At 38.0% G+C, this 26,477-nt stretch overlaps 1 protein-coding gene across 1 annotated transcript; it reads left to right on the forward strand.

Annotated features, from left to right (window-relative positions):
• Positions 1–24,685: 24,685 nt before the first annotated feature.
• Positions 24,686–25,675, forward strand: LOC123232153 (galactoside alpha-(1,2)-fucosyltransferase 2-like). Its single transcript, XM_044658521.1, has one exon. The coding sequence runs from the start codon at positions 24,686–24,688 to the stop codon at positions 25,673–25,675; it is 990 nt and encodes a 329-aa protein (XP_044514456.1).
• Positions 25,676–26,477: the final 802 nt, after the last annotated feature.

A 26,477-nucleotide genomic window follows, 5' to 3' on the forward strand; every position in this document is an offset into this window, starting at 1 on the left:
TTCTTTTGTGATTTAAGCATATATAAGCTTTGCCCTTTTGTTACTTCAGGGAGTCTCTGCACATGGATTGGGACTCCCATGCTGGTGGGTCTCCAGTGCTGGCAAATACAGTAAACCTTAAAACATGTTTGTACTGGGGTGGGGGGATCTAATTATTTCTGCATCACCTGCAACTGGTGGCAGGCATGGGATTCAAGGTAGATGGGGCCACTACATCAACTCAGAATCACAAATCAGAATTTTGGCAGACTCCAAACACTTGGAATGATATGTGCTAGTATGCTAGTGATGGCAATCAGGAATTGGGTTAATAGAATTTTTCTACTTAATTTTCATCAACAGGTCCATTAACAATCCATCAACAGGTATTTATTCAGCACTCACTATGTCAGAGGCACTGTACACTGGGAGATTCAAAGGCAGTGATGAAATTATCTCCAACTTACCCTGTATACATCTTATTTGTACATAGCATACATGTTGTCTTCCTCATTAGACTGTAAGTTTCTAGAGAACAAGTATTATCTTAGCACAGTTCTTGGAATACAGCTGAGGCTCAAAAAATGTTTGTTGACTTTGCTCTCAAGGAGCTTATATTCTGTCAGGGGGACAACATGTACACAAAGAAATATAACCATGAATAGAGTGTAACAAGATAAGAGAATCCCTAGCATCTTGGAAGATGATATACCATATGAACTTCAGAGGAAGCAAGAGATTCAAAGTGGAATAAGGAGGCTACAAGAACATCCTGGGTAAGCCAATACTCAGAGAAAAGAGATAAAATGTCTTGAGTGAGAAACAGCAAGAAGGCCAGTTTGGCCAGATCAGAGAGCATGTAGTGGGAGTGATGTATAATGAGGGTGGAAAATTAGGTTGGAATCAATCTATGAAGTGCTTCAACAACATGTGTTTGTATTTCATCCTGGAAGCATTAAAGAACCACTGGAATTCATTGAATGGAGGAGGAGCATGATTTAGCAATGCATTTTAGGTGCTGAGTTGAGAGGACAGTGACAGTTCAGGTTAGGGGTTGTTGTGATAAGGATTTTATTTAGTTTACCCTTTCTCATTAAGAGCAGGGGTTTAGGTCAGAGAAAGAGTTTTTGACTTTTACACTGTCCCTTTTAAGAGAGGAGATAGACAGAGTTTGCTGAGGTCACTTTAAGAAACCTACAATAAAAGGGAGCTGGCTTAGGGGTTCTGGGTCAAGACTCTCTGACTTCTTTAGGAGCAGGTTTCTGGGTCATTCTCTGAGAGGAAAAAAGATCTTTAGTGACTTCGAAACTATTACTTTTAGGTTTGAAATACAAATTCTGAGATCAGAAAGAGAGTGTTGACTGAGAGCTTTCCCCCTCTGGAGAACAGTTTTGTCAACTGAGGTGAGAGTTGGACTGATATGAAGGGAGATTAAACTGTCAGAGGCCTGGTTCTTCTCTGACTTTGGAGAGAGAAAGAGAGAGAGAGAGAGAGAGAGAGAGAGAGAGAGAGAGAGAGAGAGAGAGAGAAACTACTTCAACTTCTCTCTGAAGATTATATATCTTACTTTAGGAATTTATTATATATTAAAAGTTCATCATTTTAGCATAGGTTAGTAAGTTAGAATTTAATAGTTTAGTCAGTGAGTATAGCATCTACTTTAGTAGACAAAGAAGAATCTGCAAAGGAAGCAGCTAGCTGGTAGAGGTTTTTTATTTAGACAAACTTAGTATTAGGTAAATAGATTTCCTACCTTATCCCTAACTCCTAGTTTCTATCCTTCTATTGGCTTTCCCTACCTCAACTAGAAATAAATTAGAGTTGTATTAAACTGCATCCAACCCTCTATCCACCACCTGTGAATCAGTTTAACCATTGACAATGTTATTATACTTATAATAGCTGGGCATTACCAACCAAACAGCAATACCTATATTTAATATCAACCATAAGATCAATATAACAGCTTATTAATAATACTTTGGGTTTCAATATAACAATGATTATTTACCTATAACATGATGATAAGGATATACATGTGGGTGGTGATCCAAGAAAACACATGAAAAACTTCAAAGCAAACATGGAAACAGGAAAAACTAAAAAAGGAATTCAAAAATCAAATAAGACAGGCCAGGAGAACATTAAACAGACATCTCCTTAGATCATACCACCTTGAAAGAACTGGAAATTCCAAGAGCTAGTTCTAAAAGCAGCTGCACAAAGACACAAAAGCTTTTGACAGTGACCCCTTCACCACAGGAACAGAGTCCAACCACAGGACCAGAGTCCAATTTTAATAGTTTTTTCAAGTTAAAAGTCAAAAAGAGGTCATAAAAATAAACAAACAAAAAAGAAACTCAACATAGAAAGTTATACTGGTGACAGGGAAGATCAAAACACAAACTCAGATAGAGACAACAAAATCAATGTTGCTGCATCCAAAGCCTCAAAGAAGAATGTAAATTGGTTTTGGGGTCAAAAAGAATTCCTGGAGAAACTAAAAGGGGATTTAAAAAGTCAAGAAAGAGAGGTAGAAGAAAATTGGGAAATGAATTGAGAATGATGTGGGAAAATCCCCCCAAAAAATGAGACAGTTTGGTAAAGGAGGCAGAAAAAAAATTGAAAAAAATAATACCTTAGAAAACAAAATAAGCTAATTGGTTAAAAAAAGGCACAAAAATCTACTTAAGAAAATAACTTAAAAAGCAAAATTAGCCAAATAGAAAAATATGCACAAAAATTAACCAAAGAAAAGAATGTCTAAAAAAGTAGAACTGAACACATAGAAAAGGAGGTGCAAAAACTCAATGAAGAAAATAATTTCTTATGAATTAAAAGTGGAAGCTAATGTCTTCATGAGACATCAAGAAACAATAAAACAAAGTCAAAAGAATGAAAAAGTAGAAGAAAATATGAAATATCTCATTGGAAAAAACAACTGACCTGAAAAATAGGTCCAGGAGAGATAATTTTAGAATTATTAGACTACTTCAAAGCTATAGTTTTTTAAAAAGGAGTCTTAACATCATATTTCAAGAGATTATCTAGGAAAACTATCCTAATTATCAAGGAAAACTATCCTATCTAGAACAAGAAGGTAAAATATTTTTTTTAAACCACCAATCTCCTCCTGAATGAAATCCCAAAAGGATACCTCCCAGGAACATTATGGCCAAATTCCAGAACTTTTGGTCAAGGAGAAACTATTGCAAGCATCCAAAAATAGACAATTAAAATATCATGGCACTTCCATCGGTATATTATAGAGATCCTGCTCTATAACCAGAGACTTATCTGAGTGGCCTAGGGTGGTCGTTGGATGTAAAGAACGAAACAGATTGGAAGCACGGCTTGTTAGTTCATAATGCTCCAAGGGATTCTGGAGTCACCAATTTATTATAAAGGAAATTAAAGATCCCCTTCCCCCAAAAGCCCAAGAAAGTTTCCCACAGTTACAGAGAACAGAATTTTTACTATAGTCAAAACAAAAGTCTTAGAAGCCTCCAGGTGTAGATAAAAAACCTATGCTAAACTATCAACTATATGTGTAATCTTTAAGTGGAGCCTGAGACATCTTGTTAGGCTGGAAAGCCCCTGAAGTTCTCAGCCTTGATGGTATTAAACAATTTTTTGAGCCTCATTATTTTACTTTAATTCTGGGCAAAATGCCCTGCCAAGGGTTCGACCTTGGCCGTACTAGGCAGCTGCATTCTTGGTCAAAGGGGAACAGTGTTAGCCCCCCGCTCCTGCTGGATTGCTGAGAGCCCAAAGCTTTTTCAATAAGACTATAATGCATTTTAAAGGAAGGTGAGAATTATGAAAGGAATCAAAAGAGGAATCTCAGATTTTTATCTTAGATAGCCCACTCCGTTTCTCGAACCTGATAGGAAGAAAAGCCAATACACAGATCTGCCGGTCTGTATTGATCTTTTGATGGGATCCAGATAAAAATATCTACTTGAGATTCTAATTTCTCTTAATAACTCCCAACAGTATATCACAAGATTGAGTAGGTTTTACATTAAACAATTAAAGAGCCTATAATATGATATTCTGGAAGGTAAAGGAGATAGGAGTACAACTGAGAATGACCTTTCCAGAAAAACTGAGTATAATCCTTTAGGGGGAAATGGGAATTCAATGAAAGAGAGGATTTTCAACCACTCCTGATGAAAAAAACAGTGCTGAATAGAAATTTTGCCTTTCAAGTACAAAATGCAACAGAAGCATGAAAAGGTAAACAGGAAAAAATCATAAGGGATTCAATAAGGTTAAACTGTTTACATCCCTGTATGGGAAAATGATATCTGTTACTTCTAAGAACTTTATCATTATTATGGTGTATACATAGGTAAAGGGAAAAATTGTGAGTTGAAAATGATGAGATCATACCTAAAAAAATAAAATTAAAGAATGAGAAAGAGAAATAAACTGAGAGAAGGGTTAAGGGAGAGGTAGAATTGAGTAAATTATCTCACATAAAAGAGGCATGAAAGAACTTTTATAGTGAAGGGAGACATAAGGGAAGCAGGGAGCAGAGTGCTTGAACTTTACTTTCATCAGAATTGACTCAAAGAAGGAAGAACATATAAACTCAGTTGAGTGTAGAGAGCTATTTTGCCATTCAGGAAAGTAGGAAGAGAGGTGAATAAGAGGAGTGGGGGTGATGATAAGTGGAAGGGCAAATTGGGAGAGGTGGTGGTCAGAAGAAAAACATTTTTGTGGATGGAAAGTGTGAAAGGAAAGAGAGAATAAACATGGGGGGAATAGGATGAAATGTAATACACGATAATAATGGTGAAAAAAATTTCAAGTTTCTCTAATAAAAGCCACATTTCTCAAACATGTAGAAAAATGACATATAAGAATACAAATCATTCCCTAATTGATAAATGGTCAAAGGATAAAAACAGTCAGTTTTCAAATGAAGTAATTCATTATCTATAGTTATGTAAAGAATACTCCAAATCACTATTAATTAGAGAAATGCAAATTTAAAAAACTCTGGCCTTTCAGATTTACTATTATGACAGAAAAGGAAAATGACAAAAATTAGAGGGGATGTGGGAAAACTGAAATATTAATGCACTGCAGGAGTGGTTGTCAATTGATTCAATCATTTGGGAGAGCCATTTGTTTTGTTTTTGGTTTTGTTCTGTTTTTGTTTTTGTTTTTATTTTTTTCTGAATATTTTTCCATGGTTATATAATTCATGTTCTCTCCCTCCCCTCTTCCCTCCCCCCTCCAGGAGCTCACAAGCAATTCCACTGTTTTATACATGTCTTATTGCTCAAAACATATTTCTATATTATTCATATTTGTAATAGAGTAATATTTTAAAAACCACATCCCCAAATCATATATACCTATATAACCTGGTAATAAATCATATTTTTCTTCTGTGTTCTACTCCCATAGTTCTTTCTCTAGATGTGGATAGCATTCTTTCTCATAAATTCCATGGGATTATTCTTGATCATTGCATTGCAATTAGTAGCAAAGTCTATCACACTTGATCATTCCACAATGTTTCACTTTCTATGTACAATGTTCTCCTGGTTCTGCTCATTTCACTCCATATCAGTTCATGGAGGTCTTTCTAGTTCCTATATAGAAATCAAGCAGTTCATTATTCCTTATAGCACAATAGTATTCCATCATCATCATCATATACCACAATTTGTTTAACCATTCCCCCAATTGAAAGACACATCCTCATTTTCCAATTTTTTGCCACCACAAAAAGTACAGTTATAAATACTTTTGTATAAACTTTTTTCTCTCTTTGAGGTACAAACTCACATAGTGGTATTGCTGGATCAAAGGGCACGCAATCTTTTAAAGCCTTTTGGGCATAATTCCAAATTGCCTTCCAGTATGGTTAGATCAATTCATAATGGAGACACTTTGACTTCATAATGCCATTAATAGATCTGTATCCCAAAGAGAGAAAAAGCAAAAAGAAAAAGGATCTAAATGTATAAAAATACTTATAGCACCTCTTTTTGTAAAGGTAAAGAATTGGAAAGTGAGGAGATGCTCATCAATTGGAAAATGGCTGAGATTTATGGTTTTAATGCTATATTATTGTGTTATAAGAAATGATGAGAAAAAAAATTTTTTTAAATAAATTATGAGAAGGATGATTTCAGAAAAACCTGGACTTAATCTAACTGATAGAGTAAAGTGAGCAGAAATAGGAGAACATGGAACATAGTAACAGCAATATTGTAAGATAAACAACTGTGAATGGCAGCTATTCTCAGCAATACAATCCAACAGAATCCCCAAGGGTTTATGATGGAAAATGCCATCTGACTCCTTAAAAAAGAACTCATAGAGTCTGTATATAGATCAAAGCACACTAAGTATTTTACTTTCTTAATTTTTTGTGTTCAAGTTGGCTTCCACAAAATGACTACTATGGAAAAATGTTTTACATGATTGCATATGTAAAATCTATATCAGATTACTTACTATCTCAGCAAGTAGGGGCAGGAGGTATGTAAATAGAATTAACTCAAGCCCATTCATAGTTAAAACTCTAGCCACCAGAGATAATGTCATCCCCACCTCCCTTAGTGGGGAGGGGAGATGAGTTACCCACACGTGACAATAAGTAACAAATCCAGAACAAGGGACTGCCCTTTGGGCAGTCCAAATCAGTGTAGAGGCTGCCATTTGTCCACTTGAATTAGAGGTGGACCCACAGGAAGTGATGAAAGACACGATCTCTTCAAGTATGTAGGTAACTTCCTGTTGAGGGAGTTCCCGCTTTGAACTTGGTGCTGAAGGATCTCAGCTGAGACCTCAGGCAGCTTCTTCTCTGAATTGTCACGTAGGTAAGTTAGGCTGACTTTCTTGGCCTACCTTGGCGTTTCTAGACTCTCTATCTTAAGTAGGCCTCTTGCCTCTCTGATTGCTAAGGCCTAGTGGAGCGTGGCCTAGTTTAATTAGCCTTTTAATCCTCTCTCCATCCGGGCCTCTGCAGGCCCGGACTAACTTCTCCCTCTCTCTATTTCCCTTGCCTTCTACCTTTCCTAATTGTAAATAAACTATCATAAAACCCATCCTGACTTGGGTCCATTTTAATTATGGAATCAATCTGAATTATTGATTCCCGGCAACCACACCTTAAAATATATATCTATATAATATCTAATATTTAATTATTACAGAGGGAAGAAAGGAGAGAATAGGGGGCTCAAAAATTATTTTTTAAGTTAGAAATTGTTTTTCCATATAATTAAGGGGAAATTAAATAAAATTAAAAATAGCTTATCCAACAAAATTAAGTATGATACTGTATAGATCAAATTCTGTACCCTTGGACTTCATTTCCCAGAATCCCTTTCCCTTTTTTTGTCTCCATGTTGTGTCCTTAGGTTGTATCAATAAAGTTGTATGTAACTCCGCCCTTTCTCTCTTCTCCCTGAGTGGATGGCTGGGAAACTCTCTTTTTCCTCCTGCTTTTCACAGTCGGTGCAGTTCCTCTTTGCTCAGGCTTTTACTTTCCTGTACTTCAAGTTTTTAATAAATCTTATAAAATATAATACTTGGAGTATTGTATATTAATTTTTTAATCTTACATTTCTATGGGTGAGGGGCAGGAGATATTTAATGAAATAAAGGACTTCCATGCATTCCTGTTGAAAAGACTGGAGCTATATAGAAACTTTGAAGTTTAAACACAGGAGTTAGAAAACATGAGAAGTAAATGAACTTATGTGTTATTTAGAATTTCTGGGGTTCCATTTAGAGGTATTAAGCCTCAACATATGTAGATATATGACAAACTTCCTGTGGACATGTGGGGGACTTTGAAACTACATTTTCCATGGTCCAAAGGGTTTCCTGTTTTGGATGATGTCTTCAAGGTAAAGCCTGGCTTTAAATATTGGGAAGTCCGGTTTGACTTCCTCTTTGCTACCTGAGCACGCTCTCTGGGGAACGTAGAAAGGAGTAGGGAAGGTACGGAATGTAATGGCAGAGGTGGGATTTTTGAAATAGCGAGGAGCATGGTCCGATTTTATTCTATCAACATGGGCCTAAATAAAATATTAGTTTTCCTCATAATATCAGCCTTTATCATTTTTAAAAACAACACTTAGCAATTATAAAGGCCTAAGCAAGGATAAACTGCTCATATTCAAATATGGACAGATTATACACACACACGCACACACACACGCACACACACACACACGGAAAGGATAAGAAAGAGGAATACACTAAGTAGTGAAAGGAAAGGAAAGTTAGGGGAAATGATCCTACATAAACAGATATCTATAGTGCAGATCAACATCTATACAAGTAAATAGGGTTTGAGAACAAACAGCTGACATGTAAATCTCACTCTCATTTGTACTGGTCAAAGAAGGAATAAATACACAAAGTTAAGAATAGAAATACATTTCATTCAACAGAGAAAGAGAAAAGAAAGGAGAGAGAGGAGAAGGGAGATAGAAAAGGGAATTGGAGAGTGGATTAAATAAATTCCTAAGCAAAATAAATTCTAATGATGTACAAAAATATTTATACATCTTTTTTGAGATTGCAAAAAATAGGAAGCTGAAAGGGTACCTATAATTTGGGGAATGGCTAAAGAAGTTATGGTGTGATTTCTTCCTGTCTGTTTTGTATAAAGTTTGTGTGTTGTTTGCCCCATTAGATTATGAGCTCCTTGAAGGTAAAGACTATCTTTTGCCCCTTTTTGTGTCTCCAGTGTTTAGTATGGTGTCTGGCACATAGTTGACACTTAATAAATGTTTGTTAATTGATTAAATGCAAGGGACAACTAGCAAGCCAGTTTGAATAAAATAGAGAATATGAGCAGAGGACTAATACAAAATAGTGTAGTAGAGGGCTTTAAGATATTTTATTTTCCCAATTACACACAATACACACAATAACAATTTTCCACATGTGTTTTCTGGAATTGTAAGATACAAATTGTCTCCTTCCTTCCCTTCTTTTCCCCTATTCAGAGGTGGCAAGTAATTAAATATGCACATATGTATCTGTATGTGTGCTGATATTTAGATATTGATATAGATCAGTGGTCCCCAAACTTTTTTGGCCTACTGCCCCCTTTCCAGAAAAAATATTATGTAGTGTCCCCCTGTCATATACTATCACCGCCCCCTTACAGTTATTCCCCGCCCCCAAATGCACCTGTGGCCATCAACACCCTCCTGGATCTCTGCAGCACCCACCAGGGGGCAGTGGTGCCTACTTTGGGAATCACTGATATAGACAAACACATATGCAAAGTATCCCAAAACTCTTATTTCAGTTTTAAGCTATTAAACCTTAAATGTTTGAAACATCTTGTTACTCCAACACAAACAGAATACCAGTAATTACAACAATAGCAATGACATTGACCTAAATCTATTTAAGCTAATAACTTCGATTCAAGCTGTTGTGAGGAAGATAAGATTAGCTAGTGATTAGAAATTAAGTTGTACATAGCAGGAAGGAGCTGGAGCTGGGAATTCCAGGATGGAATGAGGGAGGAAGAAGTGTGTCTGTGCCCTGTGTGAGGACTCCATTAGTGGTGGGCAAAAACTGTTGCCAGCCTGGGAGACCTCAGAGCAAAGGACACCCTGCTTCCTGTTTTTCCCCTGGGATCCTGAGTGGTGGCATCTAGCAATAGGAGAGAAGATCAAGAGTCCTGTGCCAGGGAAGAGGTGAAGTTTGAGATCTGGTGGACAGTGCTTCAAGCAAAACCTTCTCTACTTGGTTCCTGAGACAACCTTGACTCCTGGCATCCAGAGATCATCAGTGGATTGCAGTGAGAATCCCAAAGCCACAAAGCCCCTAGCTGTACTCAAGCCTGGCAGGTTCCAGGTCTGAGACAGTCACCCAGAGACTCCATTTACAGCTCCTTGGGCCCTGTTAGTTTAGATCACTTAGATAAGAGTAGAATAAGTCCTCCCATTGCCCTGTGGTTTTATCCTTTAGATTTTAAGTATAGAAAACCCTTTCCCACCTTTTAGTCAAACATAATTAAAGCTGTTAAGTCCCTTTTACCTTGTCAGCCTGTTTCTAGACTCTGGCCTAGGGGAAGCTGAGTGACAGTTAAGATCAACTGTCATTCCTGTGGGAATCCGTTAAACTCTGGTCTTTCCATCCTGGTCCAGTCTCTCATAAATCCCAGTGTGTGTGTTCCCACAAACCACAGTTTATTTATAATATCCCTGGTGACCCCATTACCTTTACATATATTTCCCACAAAACTATTAAAGCTTAAAATTATACTAATATCTTTGGTATATCCTACACATGTAGATAGCAAACATCTTCTATTAGAATTACATAAGAGAGGCCACAAGGTCTAAAAGGCAAAGGTTCAGTCACGGTGTCTCCCCAAAGTGGAATATTTAGGGTTTATTTTAACTGCTGGTTCCTATTCTATTTCTCCTAAGTGCATTGAAGATATTCAAAAATTAAGCACTCCCACTACTAAGAAACAGTTAAGAGCAATCTTAGGAGCAATAGGTTTTTGTAGACAATGGATCCCTTGCTATGGGGAAATCACTAAACCCCTTATAGCACTAACAAAAGAGTCAGTCACCGAACCACTTAGATTAAACCAGAACACCTGTCAGCTCTGTCAGATTTAAAACGAACTATCTTGTCTGCCCTTGCTCTAGGTATCCCAGATTATAATAAACCATTCACTTTAAATGTACATGAACAAAATGGGGTGGCTTCAGGTGTTTTAACCCAAACTTTGTGACTGGTTCAGCATCCAGTTGCTTATTATTTGGCCCAATTAGAACCAGTAGCTTCAGGTGCACCGCCATGCCTTAGAGGCATAGCTCCCATAGCTTTATTGGCAACTAAGGAGGCTGACTTGGTGTTGCAATGCCCATTAACAATTATGTGCCCTCATGAAGTAGAAGCATTGTTGCTCAGACATAGAACACAGACATTCTCAGATCAAAGACTCACAAGATATGGAATAACTTTATTGAGTAATGAAAATATCACTTTAAAATGTTGTACAACTCTTAATCTTGCCACCTTGCTTCCTGATTTGCCAGTTTCAGGAAAACCATTACATAGCTGTGAATCTTTAGTGTCCATGGCTTAAAAGCCTTGAGATAATCTCCTGGACACTCCTTTAGACAACCCAGATCTAGTCTTATTCACTGATGGTTCTTCTTTCATGAGGGATGGTATATGTTACACTGGAGCTATAATAATCACAGAATTTACTACTATATGGTCAGCTTCATTACCCTCAAATATAAGTGCTCAAGGTGCAGAATTTATAGCTTTAAAACATGCCTGTATAATTTGCCAGAGACAAATGGACAACAATTTACACAGACTCTAGATATGCATTTGGAATTTGTCATGCATTAGATGTTATGGTTTTAGAGAGGTTTTTTAACCTCAGCTGGAAAAACTTTAGCAAATGCAGAAATTATTGATGAAGTTCTTTCTGCTCTCCAGCTACCCAAAGCCCTAGCTGTAGTTCATTGCTTCTGCCATACAGGTGGAACTGACCCTGTCTCTAGGAGAAATGACTGAGTAGATACTGCTGCAAAGCCAGCAGCTGTAGAAAGACCAGAATTAATTTTAAGTTTAACAACAAATACTGAATCAGATTTATCACTTTCCTATAATGAAAAGGAAGCGGAAAAATGGAAGCTAAAATTTAAAGCTAAATAGATTAATGGAGTATGGGCATCATCTGAAGGAAACCCCCTGCTCCCTAGAAGTTTTTATCACCAAATATGCCAATCTATGCATAAAAGTGGTCACTTTGGCACCTAAGGCATTGTAGACTCTGTTAAAAGAGTATAGATAGCCCTGATATAACCACTATAGCCTCTAAAGTGTGTACAGCCTACCCCACCTGCCAGTCATATAACCAACATGCCTTTCATGGCAAAGCATTTGGTGGGCCCTTTGGCTTACACACCTTTTAAACATGTGCAAATAGATTTTATTACAATGCCAAAAGCTGGACATTATAAATTTTGTCTAATTATAGTAGATCAGCTGACCAAATGGCCTGAATCATTTCCTACTGCCTGAGCCACAGTGGCTTTTGTGGCCAAGCTGCTCTTAAAAGAGATTATTCCTTGATTTGGCCTGCCTGAATGCATTGAATTGGATAGGGGACACTATTTTACTGATTCAGTTTTATCTCAGGTTTATTCCTGTTTGGGGATAACTCCCAAATTCCATGTACCAAATCATCCCCAGAGCTCAGGTCAAGTTGAAAGACTGAATAGACACCTCAAAACTATGATTGGCAAACTATGCACTGAAACACATCCAGAATGGCCTGCAGCTCTCCCCCAGTTTTATTTTATGTCTGAAAGCAGGCCTAGAGGAAATCTACACATCTCACCATTTGAGATGTTTTTTGGACACCCTCCTATACAAGCTAAACCTTTTCCTCTAGCATATATATCACTATTAGGGAGAGATACTTCTATTGCTACATATATACAAGAATTGCAAAACAAATTGTGTGAATTCCATGAATCTGGAGCTGCAGTGCAAGCAGGACCTATAGATTTTTCACTTCATGACCTAAACCCAGGAGACAAGGTATACATAAAGAACTTCCAGCATACTGGAGCAACTCAGCCTTCCTGGGAAGGTCCATTTAAAATACTGTTAACCACTCCAACAGCTATAAAAATTGGAGAAAAGGACTCTTGGATTCATTGCTCACATGTAAAGAGAGCAGCTTCTGTTGAAACTGATTGATTATACCCCATAACTCAACCATGTATCCCAAATTGATCCGGATGTTGGTCAACACCCTCCTCAGGGGGATCTCATGGGGATTGTATAATTACTATAGGGATTGTATAATTGCCATAAAACTAAAAAATCTTTTTTGAGAAAGAAACATTTCAGGAAAGAGAGCTCAATAACTCTTTGAATCTAAAAGATGAATTGTTTGAAGAAGGCACCATGAAGATGCCCAAAGAAAACCTCCAACAGAAGATGCAGCATGAACTTTGGAATATAACTGATTGAACTTTGGGGAGCTGAAAACAAGTATTTTTAATGTAAATTTGTATGCCATAGGGGATTGCCCCCCTAAATGGCTTATTGTCAATACATTTAGCAAACATTGGTTTGCTCTCTCTCTCTCTCTCTCTCTCTCTCTCTCTCTCTCTCTCTCTCTCTCTCTCTTTCTCTCTTATTTCCCTACTATCTCTAACTATTGAATATTATATGAACCTTTAGCTAGAAGATCTTTAGAGATACAAGATAGTTATGTAAAATGATTTATTGGGGAGACTAGTCTCCCAAGAAATCACAGGGGTGATTGTGAAAGGAAATTCTTTGTCTATTCTGAGTTTACACTTGTGAAAAGGGAATCATATTCTCTTTGTCTAGTTGGAGTTAAAACTTTGGTTAACAATACCTTAAGTACCCCTACTTAGTACCTTACTAGATTGTGAGGACAAGAGTAACCCTCCTTTGTCTGCCTTTTGATTGAATCAACACAGGCTTGAACTAGGAGGAGCTAGAAACCCACTTAGAAAATTCACACCCTACTTAGTGCTAGGTGAGAAGCCAGTAAGATACTTGGAGAGCTCCATTCTTTTTTATGACTCAAACAGCCAGAATTCTTTTGAAAGTTCACATACTCAGAAACATGTGAATCCCAGGAGGAGAGTTAACACCTTTAGAGGTGAGAAGTCAGTCCCACAGACACTGTTCCTGGGCAGTGTTGGACAATTTGGAAACTGTGATTGGCCCCTATGAAAAGAGGCAGGGACAGAAAACCCCCATAAAAGCCATGAAATCCTTTGGTTGAAGGCAGTCTGGTGAAGTTGAATCTTATGGAGAGTGTCTCCTGGAGATAGTCTTCGAGGGAACTTCACTGTAAACTGCAGCTTGGATCTTGGCTTCAACTTAGATTCTGACTCCTGTACTACTTTCTTTGGGTGAGTGAAAAGGGCTGACTATTTTCCTACTTTCCTAGGAGACTAGCTTCCATTTTGGAGGAGGCCTCCTAATTACTCACTACCAACCCTCCTGGCTGAGGACTAGTGTAGGTATTTTCTCTAACCTGTCTCACATTTCTCTACTTTATTGTTTCCCCTCTATTTTGTAAATAAACTTCTGACTTGAGATATAATAACGTTAAATTATTTCATATAATTTAAGTCCAATCACTAAATTTAACCTTTACATTTCAATCCATTGGCATTCTACTTCTCCTTCTGCTTTCCCATACCAAATCTTACTCTTCATCCACACACATGACCTCTGCAGAGAAAATTTATTAGCAAAGAGACTAAAAAGTAAGACAAAGTCACTAAGGCAAAAAGAAATAGGTTTATTGAGAGAGGGCTAGTCTCACAATAAAGCTGGACTCCAAATAGCAACAAAAGACCTCGAATCTTGAGAGCAACCTTCTTGAATAGCACAATTTGCAGAAGTAGACTTAGAAGCACAATGGGAATTGATATAACTAACTTGACCATCATCACTCACTTGGCTCATGCCTACCGGTATCACTTGGCCCATACCATTGACACAAGTAAGTCCTTAATGCCATTGGTGTAAGTAAGCCCTTTGACTATCACAATCAGCATGTATATCCTGCATGTGGTGGTGACCTAAAGAGTCTCAGACACCTTCAGGGACTCTTATACCAATTACATCATAAGAATAAGTTCCTTTAACCAACATATAGAAGTCAGATCCTTTACTGGACTCTGACTAAGAGTGTGCCACTGGGCTTTAGTCCTGCAAATGCAGGGTATGTATTTTAACTCATTGTATCACAAAACCACAGATCCATTACAGAGAAGAATGTACAGCTTAGTCAGCCAGAAGTAAATAAGGTCAAATGTTCATATTATGGAGTGACCAATACCAGAACAGAATAGATATAAATATTTCAGAATTATTATAGAATGGGGAGTAGGGAATTTCACATTCACACTTCAAATTCCATTACCTCTTAGTTTTCTCCTAGGGTTTTCTCTTCTCTTTTCCCATTAAGTGAATTCTACACTGTCCTTTTCTCTTGAGTCCCTCGCCCTATTATCATATCTTATATTCTGCCCTACCAAGGCTTGGCCTTGGATCACTCCTGCCATCTGTTGCCTTTGCTTCTATATACTGGTTGCTGAATAAAGATGGAGAAAATCATAAAATTATCCTGACTAAGTCGACTATAAATTTATGTTATACAACCTCGACTGGGTCCTAAATGCTGCTAAGCAATCCTTTACACTTCTCATATCAATTTACCATTCCAGATTTCATAATATCTCCTCCAACCTTTTCATTGTTCTTCTATCCTCCCATGACTCTTCTTCTCCCTTCCATCTCAGTCAAGAATCTTTCCTCATATTTTACAGATAAAATTGAGGCTATTAGCCTTGATGTCCCTCTTTTCCCCTCTTCTTCAATTCATATCACTTAGATGTCTTCTACCATTATTTCCTTCACTCCTGTCTTATACTAAGAGGTGACCCTACTTCTTGTCAAGGCAAACTCCTCTACCTGCACAAATGATCCTATATGAAGTAAAAAACCTCCATCCCAAAGCACCCAACAATGGGGCACAGGGGTCACAGAATATCATGTCATACACTGGTGTCTCCTGGCATCAGCATTAGCATCAGCATGAGTGACAATGTGGTAGAGCCAATGGGTGACCCTAGGGTCATTGTGGCAGAGCCACTGGAATATAATCATGGAATGGCATATCCATGCTTCCTCCAGAAACACAGGTATTTGGGCTTCCTTGGCTAACTCCAAGAGAAATCCTAGATTGCGGGTTAGAGGGTCAAGTGAATTAAAGTAGAGCCAAGAGATAGGACCAAGTGGTACCAATATTGGAACTGTTATTTCCTGTTCAGGGACTCATACCTTCATTCCACCCCTCAGCACCAGGGAGTCACACAGATGAAATGATTTTAAGGGACCCTCTCAATAGTCAGTTAAATTCAACAAATATTTTTCATGCCCCTACTCTGTGTCCAGCATCTTAAAGAGGAAAGATCACAGGATTTGGTGTTTGCTTGAATTCCCAGTCGGCTATTCATGAACTGCATAAATTTAGGTAAGCCAAGAACTTTCATGGGTTCAATTTCCATTCCTCTAAAATAAAGGAGTTGAATCAGAACTGGGGTTCTTAACCTGGGGTCTCTGATTTTTACAATATTTTTCAATATGTTGACAAGGTATCATGTCATATGTTTGTATCTCCCAATGTCAACATGGGAGAGCCATAGGAATGTCACCTTGGAAGGGCAGACAACATGACATTTAAAAGCCAGTGGCTGGCCACAGGGTTCTTAAACCTAGGCAGAAAGCCTAGAGTCACTTGCTTAGCTTCCATACCTGCCCCTGCCACAGGGTTGGAGGTTTTCCTCTGTGCCATTTCTTATCTGTTGAGGAATCTTTGACAAGGGCAGCTGCAGTTGCAGCCAGCAAAATGGAGTAACAGTTCTAGTTAGGCTGAAATATCTCTTTTCTCTATTACTTTTCCCTCTCTTTTTATTAATAAATGCTAATGAATCTAATGCTGAGCCTCCAGACCTCCTTTTATTTGTTACTATCCCATTCCATCCCATTCTCTAACAGATTGCCCCATCATCCACATTCTATCCTCTCTATCACCATAGGCTTGACTCAGTGGGGCCAAGATGTCTGGTGCACCAGAATCCACTCCACCCCAATCATTCCTAAGTCCCCTCAGGAACCCATAATATTCTCTGAGGGAGTGTGGGAGCTAGAACCCATGTCTATGGCCCTAAAACACTAGAGGCTAGGATTCCAAAGATCCCCTGGAACTATAGTCTCAGGTAGTGTAGAGGTGGCATTTCCTGAAAGACAGTTATCAAGGAGATAAATCAGACAAATCAAGTAAGTAAATAAAGGATGGGTTCTCTTATTCCCTCCTCAAGACTCAGCCATCAAGCCAATCTTTGCCAGGATAAATGAGTGTGTATGTGGAGGGGAGGAGTTAGGCAGATGCAGGGATGGAGACTCTGAGCAGCCTGGGTAAGGCATCTGGGATTTGTATACGGGATCAGGAACCTAGAGGATAGACTACTCTTCCCTCTCAAGATTCTACTGCTCCAACAGCAAGCAGCCAGGTAAGCCTTGGGTTTTTCTCACAGCTCTTTCATCCTACACTCCAAGAAGGTTTACCTAAGTCCCAGGAGAGATGCAGGGCTTATACCCCATTCTCAGGGCCCAGACTGTAGAGCTCCCAACTACCACTCTCTCAGGGACTAAGGCATCCACTTTCATAGACCTCACTCCCTTAGGGACCCAGGTTTCTTATCCCTACAGAAATCCCTTAGCATCAAGGCCTCCAGATTTCAATACCCAAGCTTGCTAGTACTTTGAGGGACCTAGAAGTCTAGGCACTAGCCCAGTCCTCCTCTAGGAATACAGATGTCTAGGTTTTCTTGGCCAGTCCCCATGACCATTCCTAGTCTGAGCTTTCTAGGATCAAGTGAATTAAGATGGGATCAAGAGATAGGACCACCTGCTGCCAATATTAAGACTGATATTTCTTGCTTTGGAACTCCCACCCATCTCACCCCATCCCTCAGCAGGACTTGGGAGGAAACCAGATAAGATGAATCCAAGAGATAATATCAATTTTCACATTCATTTTAATTTAACAAATATTTGTCGTACCCCTACTCTGGGTCCAGCAACTTAGAAAGAACAAATCATTGCATCTGGAATTGACGAGTTCCCAATCTGCTAGTCACTACTCGTGTCAACCTAGTTAAGCCAAAAACCCTCATAGGTTCAGTTTCCTCTTCTGTAAAATAAGAGAGTTAAATCATGTCTGGGATCTATGATTTTTAAGGTGTTAATATTTTGACAACTCTATAATAGTTATATGTATTTTATTATATGCACTGAGAATTTTTATACTATGAAGGGTTAAATAGACCTTTTTTTAAAAAAAAAAGTTCAATAACAAAAAGTTTATAAATCCTCATACTAGGAAATTCATAAAGTCCCTTCTGATTCTGAAATTCTATTCAGGACGTCATCAACTGAATTCACAATCTAGAGCTTTAGTCCCATATTGCCTATTTGAGATGAATAAAATTGATTGTAGCACATTTCCAAATGTTTCCCAACCTTTCAAATGAACATTAACAAAACTGCCTGCTTTTTTTTCTTTCACTCCACAACACCCCCACATGTGCCTGTTACTATATCAGTAAATGGCTTATCATCTGTGTCCCCAATTCAGAAATCTAATGAGTGATCTTTGACTCTTTGTTCATTTTCCTCTTCCCACTTCACCTGATATACACACACCCATATCCAAACAGCTGCCAAGTCCATTTGCCACTCTTAAAATATCTGATCCCCATGCCACTTTCACTGTAACATCCAGATCTTAATAACATCTTCAGGTCTTCTTACCTAGATTTTTTTATTTTTTTATTTTTTTTTTTAAACCCTTGTACTTCGGTGTATTGTCTCATAGGTGGAAGATTGGTAAGGGTGGGCAATGGGGGTCAAGTGACTTGCCCAGGGTCACACAGCTGGGAAGTGGCTGAGGCCGGGTTTGAACCTAGAACCTCCTGTCTCTAGGCCTGACTCTCACTCCACTGAGCTACCCAGCTGCCCCTAGATTTTTTTATTTTATGTTTTTTCCATATTACATGTTAATACAGTTTAATAATCACTTTCTGATATTTTGTGATCCAGGCTCTCTCCCTTCTTCCCACCTCTTCCCCCTCTTCAAGACAGCAGGTTGATATAGGTTGGGCATGTGTTATCATGCAATGTATATTTTCATGTTTCTCATGTTATAAAAGAAGAAACATGTTGCTTCTACCAGAGAAAAAATTCATGAAGGAAATAAAGTGAAAAATGGTCTGCTTCAATCTGCAGTTGGACTCCATCAATTTCTTGCATGGGAGTGAATAGCCTTTTTTTTGTCATGAGTCCCTTGAAGTTGTCTTGGATCATTGTATTGATGATAACAGTTAAGTCATTTACAGTTGATCATCACACCTTATTGCTGTTACCACAGGCAATGTTCTCTTGGTTCTATTCACTTTGTATCACTTCATATAAGTCTTTCTGGGTTGTTTTGCAATTGTCCTTCTCATCATTCCTTATGTCACAATAGTATTCCATTACAATGATATACTATACCAAACCAACAGAAATCACATGATTATCTTAATAGATGCAGAAAAAGCCTTTGACAAAATACAACATTCATTCTTATTGCAAACACTAGAAAATATAGGAATAGAAGGGCCTTTCCTAAAAATAATAAACAGTATGTATTTAAAACAATCAGCAAGCATCATCTGGAATAGGGATAAATTAGAAGCCTTCCCAATAAAATTAGGAATGAAACAAGGATTCCCATTATCACCTCTATTATTTAACATTGTACTAGAAACACTAGCAGTAGCAATCACAGAAGAAAAAGAAATTGAAGGTATTTAAATAGGCAATGAGGAGACTAAACTATCACTTTTGCAGATGATATGATGATCTACTTAAAGAATTCTAAAGAATCAACTAAAATATTATTAAAAATAATCAACAACTTTAGCAAAGTTGCAGGATACAAAATAAACCCATACAAGTTATCAGAATTTCTATATATTTCCAACACAAGTCAGCAGAAAGAGTTAGAGAGAGAAATTCCATTTAAAATTACCCTAGACCTCAGACACTTCCCAGCTGTGTGAACCTGGGCAAGTCACTTGACTCCATTGCCCACCCTTACCACTCTTCCACCTAGGAGCCAATACACAGAAGTTAAGGGTTTAAAAATAAATAAAAATAAATAAAATCACCCTAGATAATATAAAATATTTAGGAATCTATTTGCGAAGACAAACATCAGAACCATATGAACACAACTACAAAATACTTTCCACACAATTAAAACTAGATTTAAACAATTGAGAAAAACATTAATTGCTCCTGGGTAGGATGAGCTAACATAATAAAAATGACAATCCTACCCAAATTAATTTACTTATTCAGTGCCATAACTATCAAACTACCAAGAAACTTTTTTTACTGAATTAGAAAAAATTATATCAAAGTTCATTTGGAAGAACAAAAGATCAAGAATATCAAGGGAACTAATAAAAAAATGTGAAGGATGGGGGCCTAGCAGTACCAGATCTTAAATTGTACAATAAAGCAGTGGTCATCAAAATAATATGGTACTGGCTAAGAGACAGAAGGGAGGATCAATGGAATAGACTTGTGGTAAATGACCTCATCAAGATAGTGTATGATAAACCCAAAGATCCCAGCTTTTGGGACAAAAACCCACTATTTGACAAAAACTGCTGAGAAAATTGGAAAACAGTATGGGAGAGTTTAGGTTTAGATCAACATCTCATACCCTACACCAAGATAAATTTAGAATAGGTGAATGACTTAATTATAAAGAAGGAAACTATAAATAAATTAGGTGAACATAGAATCATTTACCTGTCAGATCTATGGGAAAGGAAGATTTTAAGACCAAGCAAGAGATAGAGATATTACAAAATGTAAAATGAATAATTTTGATTACATTAAATTAAAAGTTTTTGTACAAACAAAACCAATACAACCAAAATTAGAAGGGAAGCAACAAATTGGGAAAAAAATCTTTATAACAAAAACCTCTGACAAAGGTCCGTTACTCAGATATATAAGGAGCTTAACCAATTGTGCAAAAAATCAAGTCATTTCCCAATTGATTAATGTGCAAGGGACATGAATAGGCAATTTTCAGTTAAAGAAATAAAAACTATCAATAAGCACATGAAAAAGTGTTCAAAATTTCTTTTAATCAGAGAAATGCAAATCAAAACAACTCTGAGGTACCACCTCACACCTATCAGACTGGTTAATATGACAGCAAAGGAAAGTAATAAATGTTGGAGCAGATGTGACAACATTGCGAAAAATTGATCCAACCATTCATTCTGGCAGGCAACTTGGAACTATGTCCCAAGTGCGTTAAAAGACTGCCTGCCCTTTGTTCCAGCCATATTACTGCTGGGTCTATACCCCAAAGAGATAATAAGGAAAAAAAAATATTTATAGCCATGCTCTTTGTGGTGGCAAAAAAACTGGAAAATGAGGGAATGCCTTTTGACTGGGGAATGGCTGAACAAATTGTGGTATCTGTTGGTAATGGAATACTATTGTGCTAAAAGGAATAATGAACTGGAGGAATTCCATATGAACTGGAACAACCTCCAGGAATTGATACAGAGTGAAAGGAGCAGAACCAGGAGAACATTATACACAGAGATGGTTACACTGTGGTACAATCAAATATAATAGACTTCTCTACTAGCAATAATACAATGATCCAGGACAATTCTGAGGGACTTATGAGAAAGAATGATATCCACGTTCAGAGAAAGAACTGTGGGAGTAGAAACACCAAAGAAAAACAATTGCTTGATCACATGGTTCAATGGGGATATGATTAGAGATCTAGACTCTAAAGGATCACATATGGAAATAGGTCTTGATCAATGACACATGTAAAACCCAATGGAAGTGTTCATTGGCTACAGGAGGGGAGTGGAAGGAGGGGAGGGAAAGAACATGATTCGTGTAACCATGCCAATTAATTAATTAATTGGACAAAAAAAAACAATTATATATTACAACTTCTTCAGGCATTCCCCAATTAATGGACATCTCTTTGGTTTCCAATTCTTTGCTACCATGAAAAGAGCTCTTACAAATATTTTTGTACAAGTAGGTACTTTTCTGCTATCTTTGATGTCTTTGAAATAGAGACCTAGTAGTGTCATTGCTGGGTTGAAGGGTAGGCACAGTTTTATGACCCTCTGGGCATGGTTCCAGATTGCTCTCTAGAATGATTTCATTATATCACAGCTCCACAAACAGTACTGGTGTCCCAATTTTCCCACATCTCCTTCTAACATTTATCATTTTTTTCTTTTGTCATATCAGTTAGTCTAATAGGTGTGAGGTGGTACCTCAGAGTTATTTTTAATTTGCATTTCTCTAATTGTGATTTGGAGCATATTTTCATATGATTAAAATTGTTTTAATTTCTTCATCTGAGACATGTATGTTCATATCCTTTGACCATTTGTCAGTTAGCGAATGCCTTGAATTCTTATAAATTTGACTCAGTTCTCTATATAATTTGTGGAATGGGACCTTTGTCAAAAACATTTGCTATAAAAAGCTTTTCCCCAATTTGTTGTTTCCCTTCTAATCCTCATTGCATTGGTTTTGTATGTGCAAAACTTTTTTAACTTAATATAGTCAATGTCACTGGAATTATTATAAATAAATCCCTTCCTGGTTTCTTTGCATTCAATCTATCCCTTCTTCAATCCATTCTGCATGCAAAAATCCTAATTCTTCTTCCTAACAGTTGTGTTGGCTCCTGTGTTAAAAGACTTCCCATGACTCACTCCGGATTTAAATAGGTTCATATACATTTGTGTGTTCATCTATGTCTATTTTATGTAGATAAGAACAGATATTCATATCCAGGGTGTTCCAAAACTCTTTGTGCAGTTTTAAGGTATCAAACTTCAAATGTTTGAAGTATCTTGTTACTCTAGCATAAAAACCATAGCATTAACCACAATAACAATGACAATGACTTAAGTATTTAAGCTAATCACAATAATTAAGGAGCTAAGAAAACTTGGCATTGCACTAATACCTTTGGAACACCCTCAACATGTGTATGTTGTATAGGAATAGGAGATTGGTGACTTCACTGATTTAGAAAACTCAGAAAAGAAAAGCCTTTGACCACTCCAGGTTAAGACTTCTTTACAATTTATAGCCATAGGGAGCTGCCTAAGATCTTTGAGATTTAGGTGACTTGCTCAGCATGCATTAGAGATCAGATTTGAAGGCAGATCTTTCTGGTTTGGAGGACAGATTCAATATATTCCACTGTTATATCCATACATATGCATATACAAATACATAAAGGAGTGAGGAATGGGTTGTGGGGGCAAGACAGAGAGGAGACAGAGAGAGAAACAGAGACAGAGAAACAGAGGGAGAGAGGAGAAAAAGACAGAAGGCGAGAGAGTGTCAGAAGGTGAGAGAGAGAGAGAGAGAGAGAGAGAGAGAGAGAGAGAGAGAGAGAGAGAGAGAGGAGAGAAATGGAGGGAGGAAGGGAGAAGTGAGGAGGGAGAAGGGAAAGAGAGAGAGAAGAATGGAGGGAGAGAGATCCCAGAAGGAAGAGACATCAAATGCCACATAGAACTCATTTTGTAGTTCAATAGATTTGCCTCTCTAGTTCCACATTACCTGTAGAAACTGAAATGTTCTTGATAAAATCTTTTACAAATTAGATCTCAGTACAATTTAATATGACCTCCTAAAAATTACTTCTCCAATAACTAGGACATATGGTTGTTGTAATTTAAATTATGTCAAAAGACTGATTTTTAGTAAGAATATAAGTTTATTGATTATATTCGTTTTTTGGTTAGACCAGAATCATAACTGATAAAAGTGGCATAGGTCTATGACCTTCTCAAATGACAACATACCCCAATACCTGTTAAGGCTTTTTAATAAATCATTTTTCAGGAACTCATTATTCAGCCCTTCCCTTGAGCATCCAAAGACATTTCTAATTGTTGAGTTGACAAAAATGACAAAGAGGACTGGGATGGAGAAAGCTATCAGTAGATCTGACATGACTGAGGGGAGGAAGAAAAAGTGGGAGAAGTTAGCAGAGTCATTTAGAGTTGGAGGGAACTGAATATTTAGGTACCTTCTGGCTTAGAATCAATGTCAGCATTGATGCCAATGCAGAAGAACAGTAAGTATTAGATAATTGGAGTTAAGTGAGTTGCCTCAGGTCACATAGCTAGGAAGTGTTTGAGAGAAGAAGAAGAAAGGTGAAGAAGAACAAGAACAAGAAGGAGAAGAACAAGAACAAGAAGAAGGAAGAACAAGAATAAGAAGAGAGAATGAGACCTAGATGTCTGTCATTGCTATTGTTCTGAGACAAGGTGTCTCGTTTCCCAGGCTAAAAATGCAGTAGACACTCATGGACCAGACATCTCCCTTCACTTTTTTGCTAATTATCAATAGTCCTTACTTTATGAGGCTATTTAGAGAATCAAATGAGATAATAAAAGCAAAGTACTTTGGAAACCCTTAAAGTGTCATGTAAATGTCAGTTATAGTTATTACTATTTAGTCCTCAGGACCCCAGGTATATTGTCCTTTGGAGGCCTCGGGTATCTAGTCTCAACTCTCAGACCTTAGGTATCTAGCCCCCCTAGACTTCAGTCCCATCCTACTCCCTCAAGGATAATAATAACTGTAACAATAACAAAAGCTAACTTACAATATGCCAGGCACTCTGCTAAGTGCTTTACCATTATGATTTCATTTTGTCCTCCCAATACCTGGGGAATGTTGATCCTATTATGATTCCCATTTTACAGATGGAGAAGTTGAGGCAAACAGAAAGTAAGTGATTTGCCAAGTGTCACATAGCTAATCAGTATCTGAGACTGTTTTTGAATCAGGTCTTTCTGACTGTAGTCCTGGTGCTTTATCCAAGAAATATAGCTCATGACAGCCTGGAGTGACCCAAATACCTACCTTTATCACTCCTAGTGACTTAGCTACCTGATACCTATTCAATTCCTTCCAACTCCAAATGACTATACTAACTTTTTTACTTTTTTTCTTCCTCTCTTCAGACATGTCAAGTCCTCTGACATCCTTCCCTGCCTCAGTCTATTGCTTCCTCCTCCTCATTTTTGTGACCTTAACAATTTTCCACTTTGAATTTAAATTCTCGAAGATGTCCAAAGCATGTATAGAGCCACCAATTGAGACCTCTTTCCACTATGATGGCTTCTGGACAGTGCTTTCTCAAGGCCGTCTGGGAAACCAGATAGGTCAGTATGCTGGCCTCTATGCTCTGGCAAAACTCAATAGGTATCAGGCCTATATCTCACCAAGGATGCATGATTTTCTCTCTCCCTTGTTCCGCATCACCCTCCCTGTTCTCCCAGACAGTGTGGCCCAAAAAATACCTTGGCAAAACTACCACGTACATGACTGGATGACAGAGGAACACCGTCATATTCAAGGTGCCTATGTCTGTATCACGGGTTATCCCAATTCCTGGACTTTTCACCACCATATCATAGATGAGATCCGTCGTGAATTCACCCTGCATGACCATGTCCGAAATGAAGCTCAGGCCTACCTACATGGAATACAGAAAAGCCCAGCCACCTTTGTGGGAGTCCATGTCCGCCGAGGTGACTATGTTTATATCATGCCCCAGTGGAAGGGTGTGATAGCAGACAAGGGCTACTTAGATCAAGCTATGAATTGGTTCAGAGCCCATTACAAGGATACCATCTTTGTGGTCACCAGCAATGATATGTCATGGTGCCAGGAGAACATTGACAACACCAAGGGAGATGTGGTATTTGCAGGGGATGGAGTGGAGAGCTCTCCAGGGAAGGATTTTGCTCTGTTGATCCAGTGCAACCACACCATCATGACCATTGGCACCTTTGGCCTCTGGGCTGCCTACCTCACAGGTGGTATGACAGTCTATTTGGCCAACTACACCCTTCCAGACTCACCCTACCTCAATGATTTCAAACCTGAGGCTACCTTTCTCCCTGGATGGGTAGGGTTCCCAGCTGACCTGTCACCCCTGCTCGAGCACTGAATACTTCTTTTTTCAGGCCCTCAAAGCAGAATCAGACTATAATCTAGATTAGTATCCTATAAAGGGGCTTAGGAGGCATCTCTCCTCTCCTGGCCATCTATCCACATTGTAGGAGAGAAGCCTCAACTTACTGGCCTATCTCATCCCACTTTTCATAAAAAATTCAGAAGTGGATCCACACAATGCATAATGTGGCAGTTCTGGAAGAAGGCTTTGGGATTATCTAGGGTGGGCTTTTAATTGATTTGAATAAAATCCTATGTGAATGGGGGCTGTTGGGAAAGGGGTGAAGCTGACCTGGTTCAATGGGCCCTTGGATGTTTTAAGAAATGCTGTTAATGAAATCCTCTGGTGTTTAGGGGATAAATCAGGAACATTATGACTACCGATGCTCAACCCTTTTTCAAGAGAGGAAACTCTACTGATGGGTTTGGGTTTAGTTCTGTTAGAGAGAATTAAGAATTAGTAACCTTCGCTAAGCTGCAAGAATCTTCTGTTCCTCTGAGAAGTGAGGTATAAAGGGTAAAGCTAAAATGATTTAGGAACCTTCTTCCCCATCTATGGCAGTCAAAAAAAGCTTAAAGGATCTGAAATCAAATGTATGGAGGTGAAAACAAATGTTTTTTCAATCTTTTGTAACTCTGTGAAGTGGAAAATTATTTCCATTTATGGGATCATACTTTATGAAAGACATAGACAAAATGGAGTGTTCAAAGGGATTCTAAACTCTGCCTCTTAGCATCTCTAACTGTGAATTCTTTTCTGAGACTGAGATTCTATGCATCTCTACTTTTTTTCCTCT

Source organism: Gracilinanus agilis, chromosome 1 (assembly GCF_016433145.1).
Source record: "Gracilinanus agilis isolate LMUSP501 chromosome 1, AgileGrace, whole genome shotgun sequence".
NCBI classification, from domain to species: Eukaryota; Metazoa; Chordata; class Mammalia; order Didelphimorphia; family Didelphidae; genus Gracilinanus; species Gracilinanus agilis.

What these genes read in the sequence shown, in the direction of transcription:
- LOC123232153 (XM_044658521.1), top strand. Translation starts at nt 24,686, where the DNA reads ATGTCAAGTCCTCTGACATCCTTCCCTGCCTCAGTCTATTGCTTCCTC.